This window comes from Lampetra fluviatilis, chromosome 8 (assembly GCF_964198595.1).
Source record: "Lampetra fluviatilis chromosome 8, kcLamFluv1.1, whole genome shotgun sequence".
In the NCBI taxonomy this organism is placed as follows: Eukaryota; Metazoa; Chordata; class Hyperoartia; order Petromyzontiformes; family Petromyzontidae; genus Lampetra; species Lampetra fluviatilis.
Window position 1 is genome coordinate 832349 of NC_136282.1, and position 17937 is coordinate 850285.

The 17937-nt window shown below is 45.1% G+C and overlaps 1 protein-coding gene across 6 annotated transcripts in view; it reads right to left on the reverse strand.

The window, feature by feature from the left end:
* Positions 1 to 17937, reverse strand: part of LOC144933765 (transcription factor Sox-5-like) — a 298948-nt gene that overhangs the window by 58799 nt on the left and 222212 nt on the right. For all 6 annotated transcript variants that reach the window (XM_078858849.1, XM_078858848.1, XM_078858847.1 and 3 more), the window contains exon 9: positions 1646 to 1792. In XM_078858849.1, the coding sequence (XP_078714975.1) occupies positions 1646 to 1792 (147 nt within the window). The remainder of the gene's footprint in view (positions 1 to 1645; positions 1793 to 17937) is intronic.

Sequence of the window (17937 nt, forward strand, 5' to 3'; positions counted from 1 at the left end):
AGACATAGGGTAGTGTATAGTAATACAGTATACAATTTAATGTTGGGTTTGTCTATGGCAGCATATAGTACGGGATAGTCCCGTGTGATGTAAGGAAAAAGTTTAAAAAGTTTAGCTGGAAGCATATTATATTTTTTGCGACCTAGAATTGTAATGTATTACTTACGGTTAGTAGCTCAGCTTATTGAGAGTATATTTAGCATACTGATGATACTATGTAGTTTATACTTTAGCTTTTTACGTGTTTTTTTAGTTACTGCAGCTACATACTATTAACATTCCTTCCCTTTATTAATGCTACCCCTACCCTCTCCCTTTGATGCTGCTAATCCTGCATAATGCATGGGCATAATATGACTTTGAAAACCCCCCGCCCACCTCCTACGCATTTCACAAGTAGCACTAGTCGCATTCCTGCATTTCCCATAAAAATGCTAAATTCCTCTTCATATGCAAATTATTTTGTCAAGGCGCTCTTCCTCCTCCCTCCCAGCTTAAATAGACGCTCCAAGCCTAGGGCGTGTCATTCAGACTCTGTCTTATCGACAGACATGTTCTTCACCTGAGGACGGCTGCTTGCGTTGTGGCCGAAACGTCGTGAGAATTATTTTATTATGTTTTATTTTTATTATTTTATTACTTCCCTTCTACGTGACTTTACCGAAAGAACCAAGAAGATGAATGCCTGCAGTCACGAAAGCTTTAAATCGAAATGTATGCGATACAATGTTGGCAAGCAGAGGAACCTTGATCGAATCTGAAAAGCCCTGGTACAGTATATAGTTACGTATGAATACAATCCATTTCGTTTTGAAGGTTATGCTAAATATACCAAATATTACACAAATCCCTCTTCAGAGGAAAACACATGATCATCAACTGTGGTTTATTAATGAAGATTTGTTAGCCAAAACATCCAGTTAATGTATAAACAATGTAATTTGCTTTGCACTACATTGTTAATGTAGGCATGTGGAGTGAAGGGGTGTGTGATCCTGCTTAAGCAAGCGGTGGTCATCACGCCCAGAGCCACGCTCCTAGCTGGATTTAACCTGTGGTCACTCTCCACTAAGCAATAGCCAACAGTCACCCTGCTCGGGTTACAGCTGGCCAGGTGCCAGCGGCAGAGCGGATGGCTCCAAATCGGAAGATTTCCAGTTCGAATCCTGGTTGGGAGTCAACTCAGCCCATCTTCCCTCCAGGGTCGATAAAACGAGCACCACTTTGTGGGGAAGATCAATAGTGGTTCACACTGCCACAGACATGTCGAATTTCCACCACTGGCTTAGGTCTGTAAACGGGACATGAGCACCGCCTCAATGCTCATTTGAGCAGCAGGAAATCACTTTGACTGTTGACAAGGATTAAATGCCGGAACTTGGCAACTTTCCGATTGCACGTTTCAGGCAACCGCAGCGGCACCTGGCTGAGTACAAACACAAGGCCGTGTAAGAAATTGAAAAACAGTTGATTTATTTCAGATTCATAAATTGAAACTATTAATTCCAAACATTTTAGTTATCAAGTATTATTACACTTGCAAATGAGTACTGCCTATGCTCCAGACACACTGGCATTAAAAAAAACTAAATTCAGAAACACGTGCCCTCACGGTGGGCGGGCCTGCGCAGGTGTGGTGAGCTACCTTGGGTTTGGGAGGCGGGCTGCCCTTGGGCTTCTCGTGGAGTTGCGGGTGCCCAGACGGAGAGCCGGGCAGGCCTGACGGCGGCACCCCGTGCAGCTTGGCACCCGGGGAGAGCTGCAGGGCTGCCAACTGGGCCGCGTACAACTGCTGTGTGAGGGACAGATGGATGTCAGGGGTTCAGCGTGATAATGAAGCATTGTTCTTGGGTGGCGTTCACTGCCACGTCAACACGCAGCACATTGCTGCACTTTGCTGGGGAGAGCTGATGGCGCAGCAGCAGCAGCAGGTGAAGCAGCCAGCTCGGGGTTAGAGGGGCAGCCTCAAGGGAGGGGATAGGCAGCTAGGAGATCCTGGGGGCCCCGGGGCGTGATGCTGCAGGTTGATCTCAGTGTTTGTAATTGCAAGTTTATTTTATTTTATTTGTGTAGGTCTTGATTTAGTATTTAAATGAAAAATTAAATAGCGAAATCAAGCCCCACGTGAGATGCATTATCGCTGTGAAATAACCTCAGGACTCCACCTTAGTCCAAAGCAGATGCTGCAGGTGGATGGGAGATTATCTACATAATGTATACGTCTTTCCGACATTCCAAAACAACAAACGCACCGAACATTACACTCTCCCCAAGAATTGCTCATGTGCTGGACTGCGCAAGAAGAGTTCACAGCAGTCATTGACAATGCAGAAGGTGAGGGTCACAGTGCGAGGGGAGTGCTGATGTCCCTTTGACCCATCCAAGTTAATTCTCGTTTAGCAAGTGAATCCCTGCTATTGTGCCACCCACCACACAACACATTTTCTGCCACCACCTCCCCCCATCCCCCATTCTGAGAGGAGCCACAGCCCAGCCTGGAAAATAACGTGGGTGATGTGTGCCCTGCCCGTGCAGCAGAAAAGGACCGGCACCACTGCTGGAAGTGTGACCACGTAACACATGCGCATTGAGTAAATGCCACTTTACAAATGCAGTGTAAGACGTTATATTGCTATAACCAGATCCAATCTTTAATTTGTTGGTCACCAACGATGTGTAGCGATATACCAAACTACGCTGTGTGCACTCACGCATCGTTCTGCTTTGTGGGCACGTGTGGTGTATGGTATGTGCATTCAGATCCACTATAAATACAACCGTACAATCTATGTAATCAATCACATTTTAAGGGGTTATTTTAAATAATGACCATTTACATTTTTCCCATTCTCATGAAAGCAATTTCACCATGTGGTTCCAGTTTTAAAAGCCAATCTTCAATTATCAAAAACACAACAACAAAAAAGTTGTAAACATTTTTCTCTATGTACACTACATTTGGAAACGTTGCAATGCATCCGTGAGTCTTTTCCCACTCACACTGCCGTTTCTCAAAGAATATCTTTGTAAATGTTTGAGTTTGCCGCAACTCAATCTGCCCGCAGCGATGGCTCTGGCTTGCACCATGCTCAGTGCAACCTCAGATAACAGCTCAGTCCTGACAAAGCACTCCTACAAAGGCACTGTTCTAAGGTGCGTGAAGATGATAAATTGTTAAATTAATTATTATAAATTGGGGTGGTCTTACCATCTACACTAGTTCACAACCACCACCACACACTGCAGGCCACCAATAGCACAACCACACTCCAAACCACCATCACCACCACCACCACATGATCCAAGCCACCACCACCAACACACTCCACACGACAAGCCACCACCACCACCACACACACTACAAGCCACCACCAACACACTCCAAGCCACCACACGACACCACCACCTCTAAGCCACCACCACACACATTACAAACCATCACCACCACCACACTCCAAGCCATAACCACCACCACACTAAAAGCCACCACTACCACACTCTAAGCCATCACCATCACCACCACACGCCAAGCCACAAAGCGATTACCTCTGCAAGTTTTAAAATAAAACAACCAAACCGAATGTTGAAGGAACTATGTATTTCACAAGAAACGTATGTAAATAAAATGTTTGCCGTATGATTATACTCCTCTTGTTGTCTCTGTAAGCCGTTGGCCAGTGGTTTCTTCTGCATATTACTTTCTAGTATGGATAATTTTTACACTGAAAGCATTAGCTCTGAAAAAACCCAACAACTTATAATATACATTTACGATTTATTATAAAAAATAATACGCAAACTAAAACGGCCATCACATTTCAAATTCTCTAAAATTCGGCCAAATAAGGCATCTACTTTCATTTCCATATCAGTCACTTCATACGTACGGATTGCCATATGAAACACAGCCCGTTGGCTGGCACGGAGCATGGCAATAATCATTCAGTCTTTAAATATACACCTTATGGCAATGAGACAAAATAGCATCTGTGGTAACTTGCGTGTAATGAGAAGAGGGCGACAGCAATCGCCTACAGCAATCCTTGTAAGGTAACTTTCCCACACTGATATTGCTGCGTGTTGTTTGTACTTCCTCAGATCAAACATCTGTCTTCTCTCGGCATTAATCAACATCGACAAGACAAATCGTTTCTGTGTTATTGTTTTCCATATTTCATGGTCCTTTTCATGTCGAATGCCCGGCCCTGGCCCATACCAGCCTCACCCCCTCGTCCTCTCCCCACCGTCGCAAGAACAACAAAAAAAACGTCCAACGCTCAGCGTATGCTGAAGGAACAGTCGAGCGTTTCCGAGTCTCCGACTCGCTCTTAAAAGGCGCAGTATTTGACGAGCGCCAACTGCTTGTAGCGCTCTTTATACCCACAATACCACCGGCTCACAACATCCTGCACCACAGATTATCACGGTTGGCTACGTACGGTACGAAAAAAGTTAAACATACATGCATACACTGCGGTAAACGTCATCTCTTCACCAGTGTTTTTTTTATACGGGGTGGGGTCGGGTGAGAGGTTGACGTGGGGTAAAAGGCCTTTTCTGTCTTGGTGCGAACGGAAATGACATCATCAGTGATGATGAGGATGAGGAGGGCACCTGCGGCTGCTCTAGAGGGGGGCACCAGCCTAGAGGAGGACACCTGCTGCCACTACTGCTGCTGCCGCTGGTTACTAAAGGTCCACAGATGAACCACGCACGGCAAGTGTCTTCAACTGGCTCTGCGGCTGCCCGGGCACACTTCGATTGGCTAAGGAGTAGTTTGTTGTCCTCCCTCCGCACCTCCGATTAGCACGGTTGGTTATGTACGGTGTGAAATAAGTTCAACATACGTACATACACATCAAAGTGAATGGCCATAAACAGCCAGCAACTCTCCAATTGGCTGCCGAGTAGAAAGTGGGTGCCGAGGAAACGCAAGGAGGCAGTGACGTTGGCACGGGGCACTCTTTCTCTTCTACTCTCAACTTCGCGCTTCATCTTCCTACGCGGTGTTCCGTCTCTTTGGGGTGAAATAAATAAACCTGCAAAGACTACCTGCACATGCTGATGTCTTCTCTTCATATATATTCATATAAATTTCAGTCCGATTAAAACTTAAAGGTGCAGAATATTCTACAGTTAGTTTTCAAATGCCAGAAACGTTACAGACAGAATTCTGAGTAAGGCAGTCAGGTTGATCAATGATCCAGAATCACTGATGTATTCCAGTCACTCGCTCACCAGCGGTCAATTGCTACTACCATAGTTACTGTTCTTGTGACCTTCAGTGGTGGATTATTCTCGAAACAATGAACTCAACAATTTACTGAACCATAGTTTCTGCTTCCTTTAACCACACACCATAGCCAACAATACACCGATATCATCAATCCTTTTCCGCATCACACCGCATCCAGGAGGCCCACACATTGTTCAACATGGGCATCAATTACAAATCGCTTACCCGATCATCATCCCACAGCCACTTACTTGTGAGAAGTTAGTCAACATGGCCCACTTGAGCCACTCAAAGTCGAGGACACTCGTCAACGCGCGCACAGAGTGCACTGCCTTGGACACCAACTCACGGCGATCATGCCGACGGTAGTCACAAGGAGGAATTTATTAAACCATTACCAACACTTAGGCGTAGGACTGTGAGACGTACGCACAACTTGCCTTTTGTAAGGTTGTAATAAAGTACAATGCCTCATTAATGCCAGTGCCATGTTTGTTATGTTCAGGTATTACGTGCAAATAGTTACTTTATAATTATTGGAGTATGCATGCAGAGCACAACAACAACAATGCACCAGGGCTCAGTTCTCTCTAGACTTATTCTCCTGCAAAGCTGCTCAGATTTCAGTTGAGCCATCTGCTGGCGGAAATCTTGATGATGCCACTAACATTGAATTACAATGAATCAGGTAAACGCCTGTGCATTCCACCTGAAGCTGAGGGGTCTGGGGTGGATTCTAGTGCCTTCTCAGAGCGGAGCCGTGCGATACAGCTGGTTAGAGTTCACATCTTTCTTTTGAGTTGTATATGTCGGGAGTTGTAGATGTTGGGAGTCGTAGATATTGGGAGTTGTAGATGTTGGGAGTCGTAGATGTTGGGAGTCGTAAATGTTGGGAGTTGTAGATGTTAGGAGGTATTCTAGGGAGTGATGGTCTGTGGGTCTGGGCCAGCCACGTGCTCTGTGAATATTTGTCTGTGACTGTCCACCATGTGAGGTGTTCAGGGGATCTACCTGTTGCCGATCTGGCGGCACCGTGGACTGGTAGAATCCTCATTATATTACTGCCGCCTCCTGGGAGGGGACTCTGGCCTGGAGTAAGGATCTGAGGGATCGTCCAGGGCTGCTGTTATGGCCACCAGTGTGCTCATTCCCTGGACTCAGGACTAGTTTAGCCAGGTAGCCTGGACTTTGTGTAGTGTCTCTGTGGTGTTCTGTCTAGTTCGTGTTGTGTCCCTGTTGTGTCTCTCTATGTTGAGTCTCTGTGGCATTCTCTGTGGGTTGTGTCTCTGTGATGTTCTCACTTCGTTGTGTCTCTGTTGTGTTCTCTCTGTGTTGTGTCCCTGTGGTGTTCTTACGAGTTCGTGTCGCCGCCCGTGACAAAAGGCCTTTACTCATCCCATTGCTGATGATTGGCCTCTGGTTTAGTGAGGAATGGTGCGTCACACATTCCTCCTGGAAAAATCGAGGTCGATTAATTACCTTGTTGAATTTAGTAAAAGAATACGTTTCTGGAAATTTTACACCAATGGACTTTCTGGACAAGTTAGAATAATCGTAATGAATAAATAAACCAACCCTGTGTTTTTTAATTGAGACCAAGGTATATAAATACATAAAAAATTATATACGACCCGTTGTCAATTAACTACGATAAGAAGGCCTTTACCATGCCGTGCCGATCAAGGTGGTTATTTGACCAGACTTCACGCTGATCAATGGCCAAGTGTGGGTTGGTGAAGGGCGTACATGGGGCCGTTTCAGATATTGAAACTACACTATAAACTATTTTTATTTTACCAGGTAAGGCCCACTGAGCTATATAGCTCTTTTTTTCGAAGCGACCTGGGCACACATGACAGCTCAACGAAGTGGCTTATCATGTGGAAATTAAGAGCAGCCAAAAACTTTCAATGCATGTTTCTAAGTGTGGAGAAAAATCCACGCGACCACGAGGAGAGAGACACGCAAACTCCAAATATACAGTTGTCAGGGTCGGGATTTAACCCATGGCCTCCTGTATACCAGGTGAGATAGTTAACATTTCGCCACCGTGCCGATATATAACTTTGCTCTGATGTTAACCATGCCCAGGGACTTAACTCAAGTTGCCAGGTCGAAAGCACAGCGTGCTAACCACTGCGCTGTCAGTTTTGGTTAGAAGGACATGCCCAGGATATAAAATGCGACTGATGTTAGCCATGGTCAGAAATCAAACTTGGGTTGACAGGTCCATAGTGCACTGTGTGGATCCCTGTGCCACCACTATCTTGATTGCATCTCCACTCCAGAAAGCGACGGAATAATTTCTACCAGAATTTTCCCATACTCAGAAACAGTGACGATGATCATGTTGTGTAAAACACAACAAGTAAATAGAAGACACGTGGAGGTGTTCTCAAAAGGCGCAGCTCTGTGTGCGCGCGCTTTACAATCATGCCTCCACGCTCGACACCACCCGCACTGCGGTGCATGCACTCCCTCCTCCCTCCCACGTTGCGATCCATGCCGACACTCGTCCTTGCAGCTTTACATTCAACGCTTTCACGGCGCGCGCCTTCCACCTCACATTAATCACCTCGACTCCAACCTTTCACCTCTATTCTTACAACTTCACTCCCTCTCCACCACACGCACCATACCTGACCCTCTCTTTACACTTTTCCTCACCCGTTACGGCAATTCCACACCTCCGCCACCTCTTCCCCCAAATCCCGCTTGCACGTCGCATCGTCACCCGTGCCACACCAGCTTCCCACGTCACGCGTTCATTCATTCCGCCGACCTTTCATTGCCTTCGCGGTTGCTTGGAGGGCAAAATACGTGAATTAGAAACTATGAAGTTTGCACGTTTACCATTCTCAATGCGTGTGTAATAACTTCGTTCGGATGTACATGTTGCCAAACAGCCGCAAGCTTAACACGTGAAGGTGTTCTGTCTGCTGCAGCTAATAATGGCTAACGCTGCGTGAAGTTACGCAGGTTTCACCGCATTGCCAGGAGTCGTTCCCTAGCTGTGAAAACACGGCAAGTCGTTTTTTCGGTGACAATGCCGGATTTGAGACTCATTTTTAGAGAGTTCAATGCAACGTCTCACTGCTCTGAGCCAGCCCGAATCGTGCGCAGCCTCTCTTTTCAGATGCCCTGCCCGCTTGAGTGACCTCGTTAGGGAGCGTGACCTTTGCAGAGGAGAGGACTGCTGCATTCCTGTTGTTACCGAGGTTCGGAGGTCGGATGACGATGAATGTGGTTGAGGTGCTGATGGTGCTGCTCTTAAATGTACAATGTTGGTGTGTTGCATGGGCAGGTCCCTCCGACAACGAAATTCAGGGTGACAGAGGAAGGTTACCATGCAAGAACTCCGCGTGTGCGTATATTTTTGACAAATGGGTAGGATCTGAATACGGTCCAGTCAGAGTAAAGCTGTGGCAAGAAAGGAGACTGAGACTGTCGACTGGAGGACAGAATCCTAGGGCAACCAATCGAGTGAAAGATCGTGAGAAGTGGGAGTGTGCGGATCGGAGGGATCTGTGGACGCCTGGGCTTCACGAGGCGGAAGCAAAACGTAGTTCCGGAGAGTGCCCAGGATGGGGCTGAAGGCTACAGCAGAAGCAGCCAATAGCGCAGTGGAGACAATTACATGGAAGTTATCATGAGGTAGCACAAGAAAGCACAGGAAAGTGATACAGTGTATTACTGCAGTGATTACAGGAGTGATATAAACGAGTGTTTCGGCCCGAGACGCAGACATCCTTGGAAATTCAATGGGATGGTGATTAATGGAGTTGTGCGGAAGTTATTGCACTGATAGCGTTTTCGAGTAAATTATAGAATTACAATTGCAACATATATATCGGTCAGTGAACTCCGATACAAATTTCCATGGCCATTAGAAATAAGACCCAATTCCGTGGATTAAGCCCATTCTACCGTGTCCCCCTCCACCCTCCAGAACAAGATGAAGTGATAGAATTAAGACAAAGTTTAACTAGATTAAATGAGGCTGGAGTTATTTTACATTATCATCGGTTAAAATATGTTATTTCTGTAATTTTCAGCTGTGCGTTTGAAACACTCATTGCTGTGAGAACTTGTGCTGAGCCCACGTTCCAGGTACAGTCGTCCCTCGGTTAATCGTAATATCGGTTAACGGTTTTCGGTTAATGTTTCGCCTCCCATAATGACCCCTTAGTTTCGACTTAATGTTAACATTTTCATTCACGGTATGTTTATATTGTGTGCGCGGGTGCCAATTTCGGCCAATCTGAGTGCTCGTAAGTGGGGTGAGCATGCCTAAGCCAATCAGCGACACCCATTTATGGCCATTTAGACCTCAACTGGCGTTGTTTACATGTTTTCTGTTTTGGCAGTGGAAACAGCTCACTTACTTATTTTTCAACTTACAGTACAAGTGAATTCGATTAACGGTTATTTCGGTTAACAGTAGTTTTGGTGGAATGAATTAAAAACATTAACCAAGGGACTACTGTATGCAAGCTTAGCCGGCCTGCTTCCTCGTGGCTGTGGGAACACGGTAAGAAGAGACCCTTGAGATGCCTACTGGATGTGGGCTCTGCTGTGCAATGGCCTCGATGGTGTGGCTGGGCTAAAATTGTATTGCAGTTGATGTACGTGAAGAGCAATACAATTGTGCCTCTTGACTTAATACTGATGAATACAGTCAGGTTGAACAAATTGTAATTACCAGCAAAACAGTACTCGAATTGTAAATGTTGCGGGTTTACTCTCCAACAGACCGGTGTGCTGAATTAGAAACTAATTGGCATGTTTTGTTTACATGACAAACCTTACTAATTGGCTGTGTCGGGTGGTGGTGGGTTTAATGACACATTTATATTTACGCAATCGAACCAAAAATATTACCTCTTGTTAAATAAATTGCTTTGAATTAAGTTGAAGCTACATATTATTTCTAAATTGGAAGCTCACTGCCCTGCAAGCGATGGGCTACCTTGCATCATATCTGGATAGGCCACGCACGGCAGGGTATTCACCTCTTTTCCACAAATAATGGAAAATGAAGAACTACCCAAGTGCCAGTGTGACGCAGCGCAACAGACCGGCGGAACTCACCGCAGGCCCGTGTCCACTGCGGGCACCTTCCGAGGGGACGACTGAGGAGTTACCCGTTGGCCCCTGAGGTCAACAGCTGGATAACAACCTGGACGTAGATGTATAATCACCAGAGGTGGGACAAAGTCATTGTTATGCAAGTCCAAGTCGAGTCGCAAGTCATCAAATTCATGACTCGAGTCTGACTCGAGTCCAAGTCACATGACTCGAGTCCACATCTCATAGGTGGGACAAAGTCATTGTTATGCAAGTCCAAGTCGAGTCGCAAGTCATCAAATTCATGACTCGAGTCTGACTCGAGTCCAAGTCACATGACTCGAGTCCACACCTCTGATAATCACTGCTCAATTCACATCTGTACGAATGAGAGGCTGACGAAACTTTGTTTTAGAGATTCCATCCTAGCAGGGCACATCCAGTGTGGACCTGGTAGAAGTTCTCTTCCCACGCTGTGCCATCTGCCTGGCAGTAACGGTGCCACTGGGAACAGTGTAACATTTTTGGCCATCTGAGCATGCCAAAATGCAAGGGATTGGAATGTTTTGTGAAGTTATAAATATTTCTCTTTGACACTGAGAGACACATTTTTTTATTTTGGCTGACACACTTTGGGTATCAATTTAAAAGGTTTCCAAGCTAAATATTTGCCAGTAAATGTTTTGTCATTCTGCTGGGAGTGAGTCCCAATGTGCCTCAAATGGCTACCAAAAGAAGTGTTTGCCAGTCCTTGCAAAGCATATCTACAGCAAGAGCATGTGAGACGTATTCCAATGTACTTGCCATGACGGCCACAAAGCTTTATCATCTTCATTGTTAATCATGATCAGATTTGTACTTGTAAGCCATTGTGAGGTGAGGACAACCCCTTACTACCACGGTATACGATAACAACTCCACTGTTATTACTCCTACATGTACCCAGATTCAGTTAACACAAATCGCTTTCATTGTTGCCCCACGCATCAGTTCTGATGGTTTTAATATCAGCTGATATACTTGGCAGAAATGTTTCATGCCCAGGGAATCTTTACTTACCTAACGGCAGGGTGTTTTACTGATAACAATATTATTAGTGTTTAATATTGTTTACAATTATTTTACTTTATAATGTACCTTGATTCTGACCTAAACATCGTTTTATGCTCTTTTAAAATCTATGTTTAATTTTGTATAGATCGTAAAAAGTACGTTATTTATCATTGATGGTTAATATTTTCAGAATTTAGAATGTGAGCCATTTATTCAGTCCGGTTATTGTTTTTACTAACTAAATTACTATTTGCATATTACAAACAAATCAATTACAATTGTTTCCATGTCCATAGCACACCTAGCAATACCGTAAAAATATATAACTCAAGATAAACTGAACTATTTTATTTTTATTTTACCAGGTAAAGCCCACTGAGCTATATTGTTCTTTTTCGGAAGCGCCCTGCTCACAAATGATAGCCCAATGTAGTGTGTTATCATGTGGAAATTTCTAGCAGCCAAATAATCTAAAAGCATGTTTATAAATGTGGAGGGAAAAACCAGAGGACCTGGAGGAAAATTATTGCGACCACAGGGAAAACATGCAAACTCAAAATATACAACAGGTGTCAGGATCATGATCGAATCCACCACCAGGCAAGGAAGTTAACATCTCACTACCGCGGCGCCGCATATTTATGCTTTATCAATAACTCATTAAAATCACAACATACAGGACACAGTTTGTTGCTTTTTCAGTCCTTTGACGTAGATTAATTAAATACGAATATGTGAATTAATTCATATCGCAAAAATGCAAGATAGCGAAGGAGAGTGGAGAAATTCCAGCTGATCAAGTCAAGTCGTGGTCAGTCGGGCACTTCCTGGATGTACAAAACGGCCTCCAGCAAACGGCCCAGGGAAGAGCTACTCAAGAGAGTCTGGAGCAGTGCACCCTGGCCTCTGTTTGTCTGGGCGCCACTCGAAACGACGGCGCTCAATGATATCCCTCATCTCCTCGGTGCACACTTCACTTGATTCTCGCGATTCTCGTCATTTCAGGAGCTGAGTTAATGCTGGCGCTTGCTCGAGACTGTGTCAAACGCTGCGACGAGAGCGTGGCAGCGAGACGCGTGTCCACTGTGGCCTCTCTCGCTCTGCGCCACTGGCCGCCCTCGCGCACAACGCGCCGCCCACAGGGCCAGACCAGGCCATCGAGCGCGGCATGACGTTCGCACAGCAGCCGTGGGGACAGAGGCAGCGTGCACCGCACGCTGCTCCCCGAGACACGCCTAGCGTGTGCAAATAGGTCCGTGTCAAATACGCGTAGGTTAACTCTGCAAGTGCAATGGTATTATGTCAATTCAGGTATGCAAGCTATGCACTTAATTTTTTAGTTAACACCATAACACAATACGCAATACTACGCAATGGTGACGAATGGGACAGGACCCCTCAAAGTAATGTATCACTGCTCACATCCACGTGTCACTGTTAACATTTATGTGTCACTGTTAACATTTACGTGTCACTGTTAAGATCCATGTGTCACTGCTCACATCCTTGTGTCACTGCTCACATCCATGTGTCACTGCTCACATCCATGTGCCACCGCTCAAATTCGCGGCCATGAACAAACTGCTTAAAATAAACATGCATTGTATCTACCGTTAGACATACACGAGAAATACTCCTACAACATCCACTGAAATATAGTAGTTTATACTACTATATTTGTGTTATAGACATTGTTTTGCGAGGAGACTTTAACATAGCTCCAATATTTTGCGTGCAGTTATATTGTCAGCGTTCCTATCCATTACATGCAAAATAGATGCGGCTGCTGAGAAGTGTTTGTTTGGAGCGAACGTCTCGGTACGTTCACCCACGAAGCTAATGCTCCGTGTAGGAGGAGGCATTGTTATCTGTTAGAATATTCATGCGCAGGGCCCCTGGCAGAGCGGCCGCAGTGGAAGACACGCACGGTCTGGGCTCATCTGAGTGGCTCGTCGGGATAATGTGAGTTGTCAGCTCAAGCTGAAGCTTCGAGCTGCTCTCTTAATCCCCAACAATATGGCAAAACATCTGCCCTTTCTTCCCAAGAATGTAACCCCACCCAGCCAGAGCCGCTCCCACTTGGCCAACGTGCTTAGGTATCTTTTGAAAGGCCATTGTGTCAAACTGTAAATTTGCAAATTTTGTAAATGTATAAATATATAAATCCATTTTGATTAACATCAACCGCATGATGTTAATATGTATTGCTGTAAAGAAAATGTGGCATTACAATTTGGATGAAAACCTTTTTCACTTGTGTTGCTACCGCTGTATACTGTTTGGAAATCAACAAACATCGATCAGTTCCATATAACACCAGATAAATAAAAAAACAAGGACAGTGATTATACCGCAGCAGAGACAACGACGGGGGCCTCTGGTGAGCTGCCACCATTAAGGTGGTAAGGTGGCAGCTTGCGCTCTGGCAGCTTGCGCTCTGTGCTCGCGTTGAGGATAGCGTGGTGCCCAGCTCGCACTCCTCCCTCGAGGGCTCCTTCCCTAGGCAGTGGAAGCACGAGGAGTGCAGCTCGCCGCATCTGAGCGCTGCCCTGCCGCACTCCTGGCACTGTAAAGCAATAGAATGAGACCGTGAACTATGCACCTATGTTGAGCTTCTTTCGTACCGTACGAAGGCAACCGTGCTAATCAGAGGTGTGGGAAAATATGGGGGGAGGGAATAAATTATGATCACGTTCAAATCAGGTTACCCTGGGTACGTGCAAGACCACAATGAATTACGGAATGGGAATCGACAAATAATCGCGATTTGGATTCCATGCTCAAACCCATAACAGCTGAATCCATCTATGCCAAGTTCGACCTCATGCCGTAACGCATGCTGAAACCCAAGCCACATTAATATTCAGCGACTAGAATTACTTTGGAATGACACGCATAATCCCTCTATTTCACGAACTCATTCTGTCGTGCCACAGCACCTCTCTACTCGCGTGGCCGTTCCTCGCCATAAGTCCGTAGCGCTGCCGCAACTAATTATCTAAATAATTATAAATAAAACATTTAACAAGTTAATTAACTTCCTGGTAAGGAGTGTGCTAGTTCCATCCACTGCAGCTATTGCTGCTGCTGAACTCAGCGAGTGATCATTTGGTACGTCCCTACCAATCTTACAGAGATGACACCCTGCTAAACAAACGCCCTGATGTGTTGCGGGAGCCGCTGTTTTTAAAAGCGCCCAGCGTAACAGAAAACTCAAACAATGAGGCCGAGATGACGGATGGGTCTCCTGGGGGCGGGTGGGGGCCCCCTGCCCCCTTGTGCCTCCTCCTCTCGCCCCCGTGGCGGGGAGGGGCTGCGGGGGGGGGCACCTAGCGAGAAGGAGATAATGTTACGAATGAAATTTTATGAATTCCCGGCAGCAGGATGAAGGAAGCCGGAGCGTGTCTGCGGCCACCGTATGAGCAACCGGTGTAACGTTCGAGGAGGGACTTTTAACTGGCATTTTTTATTACAAATGTATGTATTGAAAAGACACTCAACCCCCAGAGGCACGCCCCCGTGTCCACAAGCAGCAACGTGTGGGGTAATGCAAGCTGGCGTCTGCTCACAGCTGCGAGCCATCCACACTATCTCTCGATGCTTTTACATTCGGATTCCCTGTCATCTCGACTTCTCTTTGTCATTAAAAAGACCCTCAGTAATTACATGCAGCATTTGGCTCAATATTTGTGTTCCTGAAGGATTTTAATCTTCCAGGAAGAACAAGCAAAAAATATAATTTCAGTATCGAGACCAATAAAATAACACGTATTTAGTGAAAGCACCAATGGTGATGTGCTCGCATTATGAAATAACACGTTGAATTTGATGATGATGAATACTCAATTATGCAATCTATTATAATGCATTTGAGGTAATGTTGTGTCCTGGAAAATAATACCCAATTACAGTCGTCTACTGCTGATGAAATTATATTGTCGTTTTTCCCGTGCCTCCAAGTCACGATGTTGACATTAGCCTGTCATTTTGCGAATATGCATGCATTATAAATCATTTGTTATGATGATGAGACTAAGTGGTACTACTATGATTTTTTTTCTCTCCGGTATAAAATGTGTTACATTTCTTCGGTAACATCATTTCAAATGTGCGTGTTTTTCAGGTATTGTTTCAGGAAATGCTTATGTCACGGACATAATTTCTACCAGAACAAATTTCATTTGCCGTGCCTTAATGCCCCTCTTGTGTAAACCGTTTTTCACAAATGTGTGCGACGTCTTTAGGCTTCATCTGCTCGCGTATCCCCGCCTGTGTTTCTGAGACCTCGCGAGAGAGCGAGCGAGAGAGGAGAGAGGGACGCATTGTCTCACTGAACTCACACTTGTCCTCGATTAATGGTGCAATTGATTTCACACCGAGCACCAGCCTCCTTGCATCATTATCCAGGTGCAAGAGGCTTGGAGGTTTACGAGATGATTGTTTTAAATGAAGTGCTGTAAAATGCTGGTCGTGATAGTGATTTGTGAGAACCACTCTCATCATTACAACACCTTCCCTGACCTGACAAATGACGATGAATAAAGCGTGTGAGACTCACTCAACAATGATAAAGGTAATTGTCACACTCGAGGTACAGCGCTGCCCCAATCCCTGGCCACGTGCTTTGTTGACACTGGGTGACATTTCTGACAACTGTGTAATGTTCAAACAGACATAATTATAAAACGCATTCCTGTAGATGAAAGTCATTAGGGCAACGCAGCTGTAAACTGAAAGTGGCACGTACCAGCGCAAGCCAGATCATACCATAAGCTGCTTCTTTGATTCTTACAAAAACACACACAATGATCCAACAATTTTTTTAAACCATATTCCATTATTGATATTATTAGATAGTAAGATCTGCTTGGTTATTTTCATTTATAATACATTAAACACTGTGTGGATTCGAACTTTTGATTGATTTAATGAAAGCGGAGGTGTACAAAGAGTAATTATTATTTATTCATATATTGGATATCGGATATAGTGAAGCATCAGCAAGATATTAACTGTGTTCATGAGTAAATTAAATTGGTGTATTATGTATTACTCCAGAAGCAAACTAGGCTGCAGCTCAAAGACAACTCTGCCTTATTAATTGCTGCTGCTTCTGCACACGGAGTGTGAGGGTAGCAGCAGCGGCAGCGTACGTCAACCGCCCAGGTTGACTCCAGGTTGACGCAAGCTGCTGCAGCCGCCGCTGCTGCTACCCTCGCACTCCGTGTGCAGAAGCTGCACGTAAAACGAGTTGCGACCTAGACGACGGTTGACTCCGGCCGCCGTGCCGCACGGTGTCCTGGCGTAGCGGTGAGGCCCCGCCGTGGGGCACAGCCGTGGAGCACAGGGGGCCCACGGTGGTTCAGGGCTATGCTGTGGGGTGTGCCCAAGCCAACCCAGAGGCCCTCCTGGGGCCTCTATTTATAATAATAAAAAGTGCGACAAGAGTGACAATATATAAAAATAAACTATTTGTAATTAAGCTACTTTAAGAGCAATGCATGCCACGATAAAGCGTGTCGAACCATTGCCCTGTGTCTTCCACAAACCAGCACTAATCCAGTCATTAACATGACTTAGCCTCTGGCCATTATTTTCTTATAATTTACAATATCAATATCGAATTTCATACTTTTGCCTTATGAACATAATTCTGAAATGAAATTCCGTTTTCTCCTTTATGTAAATGTACGTAAGTTTATTTTATCAAGTGTTTTTATGGAAATTTGAGTTTTGGTACATGGTGTACAAATGGGGAAAGTTGCAGGGTAGGAGTGGGAGGAGGTGGTGGCGCAGTGGTTAGCACGCTGCGCGATGGACCTGGCCACTTGAGTTAAATTCCGGGTCATCGCTAACATCGGCGTAAAATGATATGTGAAGCGGCCCCATGATCCCCGTACACCAACCTATACTGACCAACGTGGTAAAGTATGGTCAAGCAATCCATATGACTTACACAGCATGGGGAGGCCTTCATCCAGCAATGGAGCAACAAAGGGCTTCACATTCGCATTGTATTTAATATTAAGAGCAGGTTCAAATTTTATAAACTCTACATATGGTGGGATATAGTTTAGAAACCCATTACACGGTAGTGTGATTAAATACAACAAAATATTCTTAAAATAATGAGACGCTATGGCAGATTATTTTTGAGATATATTTAGTGGTTTGGGTGCTCTCCTGCATACCTCGTATAAAGACCCCCAAAATGTAGTATACCGTACTATAATTCTATAATATAGTCGATGCTATTTATCATAAATAAGCAATTCCTATAGTCGCAATTCAATGTTTGTATTGAGAGAGTAAAATGTGACTGCAATGAATGAAATTAAGATTGTTTACATGGCTGCTTCTGCACAGAATGCCAGCGCTCAATAATGTGCCAGCACAACATAGCAGCTCTGTGGGCTCGCTCTGCACGGAGCTGGAGGTTGTGCAGACGAAATAACTAAGCGGACAAGTCGCCTCTTTCAAATATCTGTCCCTCTACATACATCCCATTAGCCACATGGCCTTCTGGGAGTTCATACTTTTAACAGCATCAAAAGCAAACTCCGGAGCATATATTTTGTAAT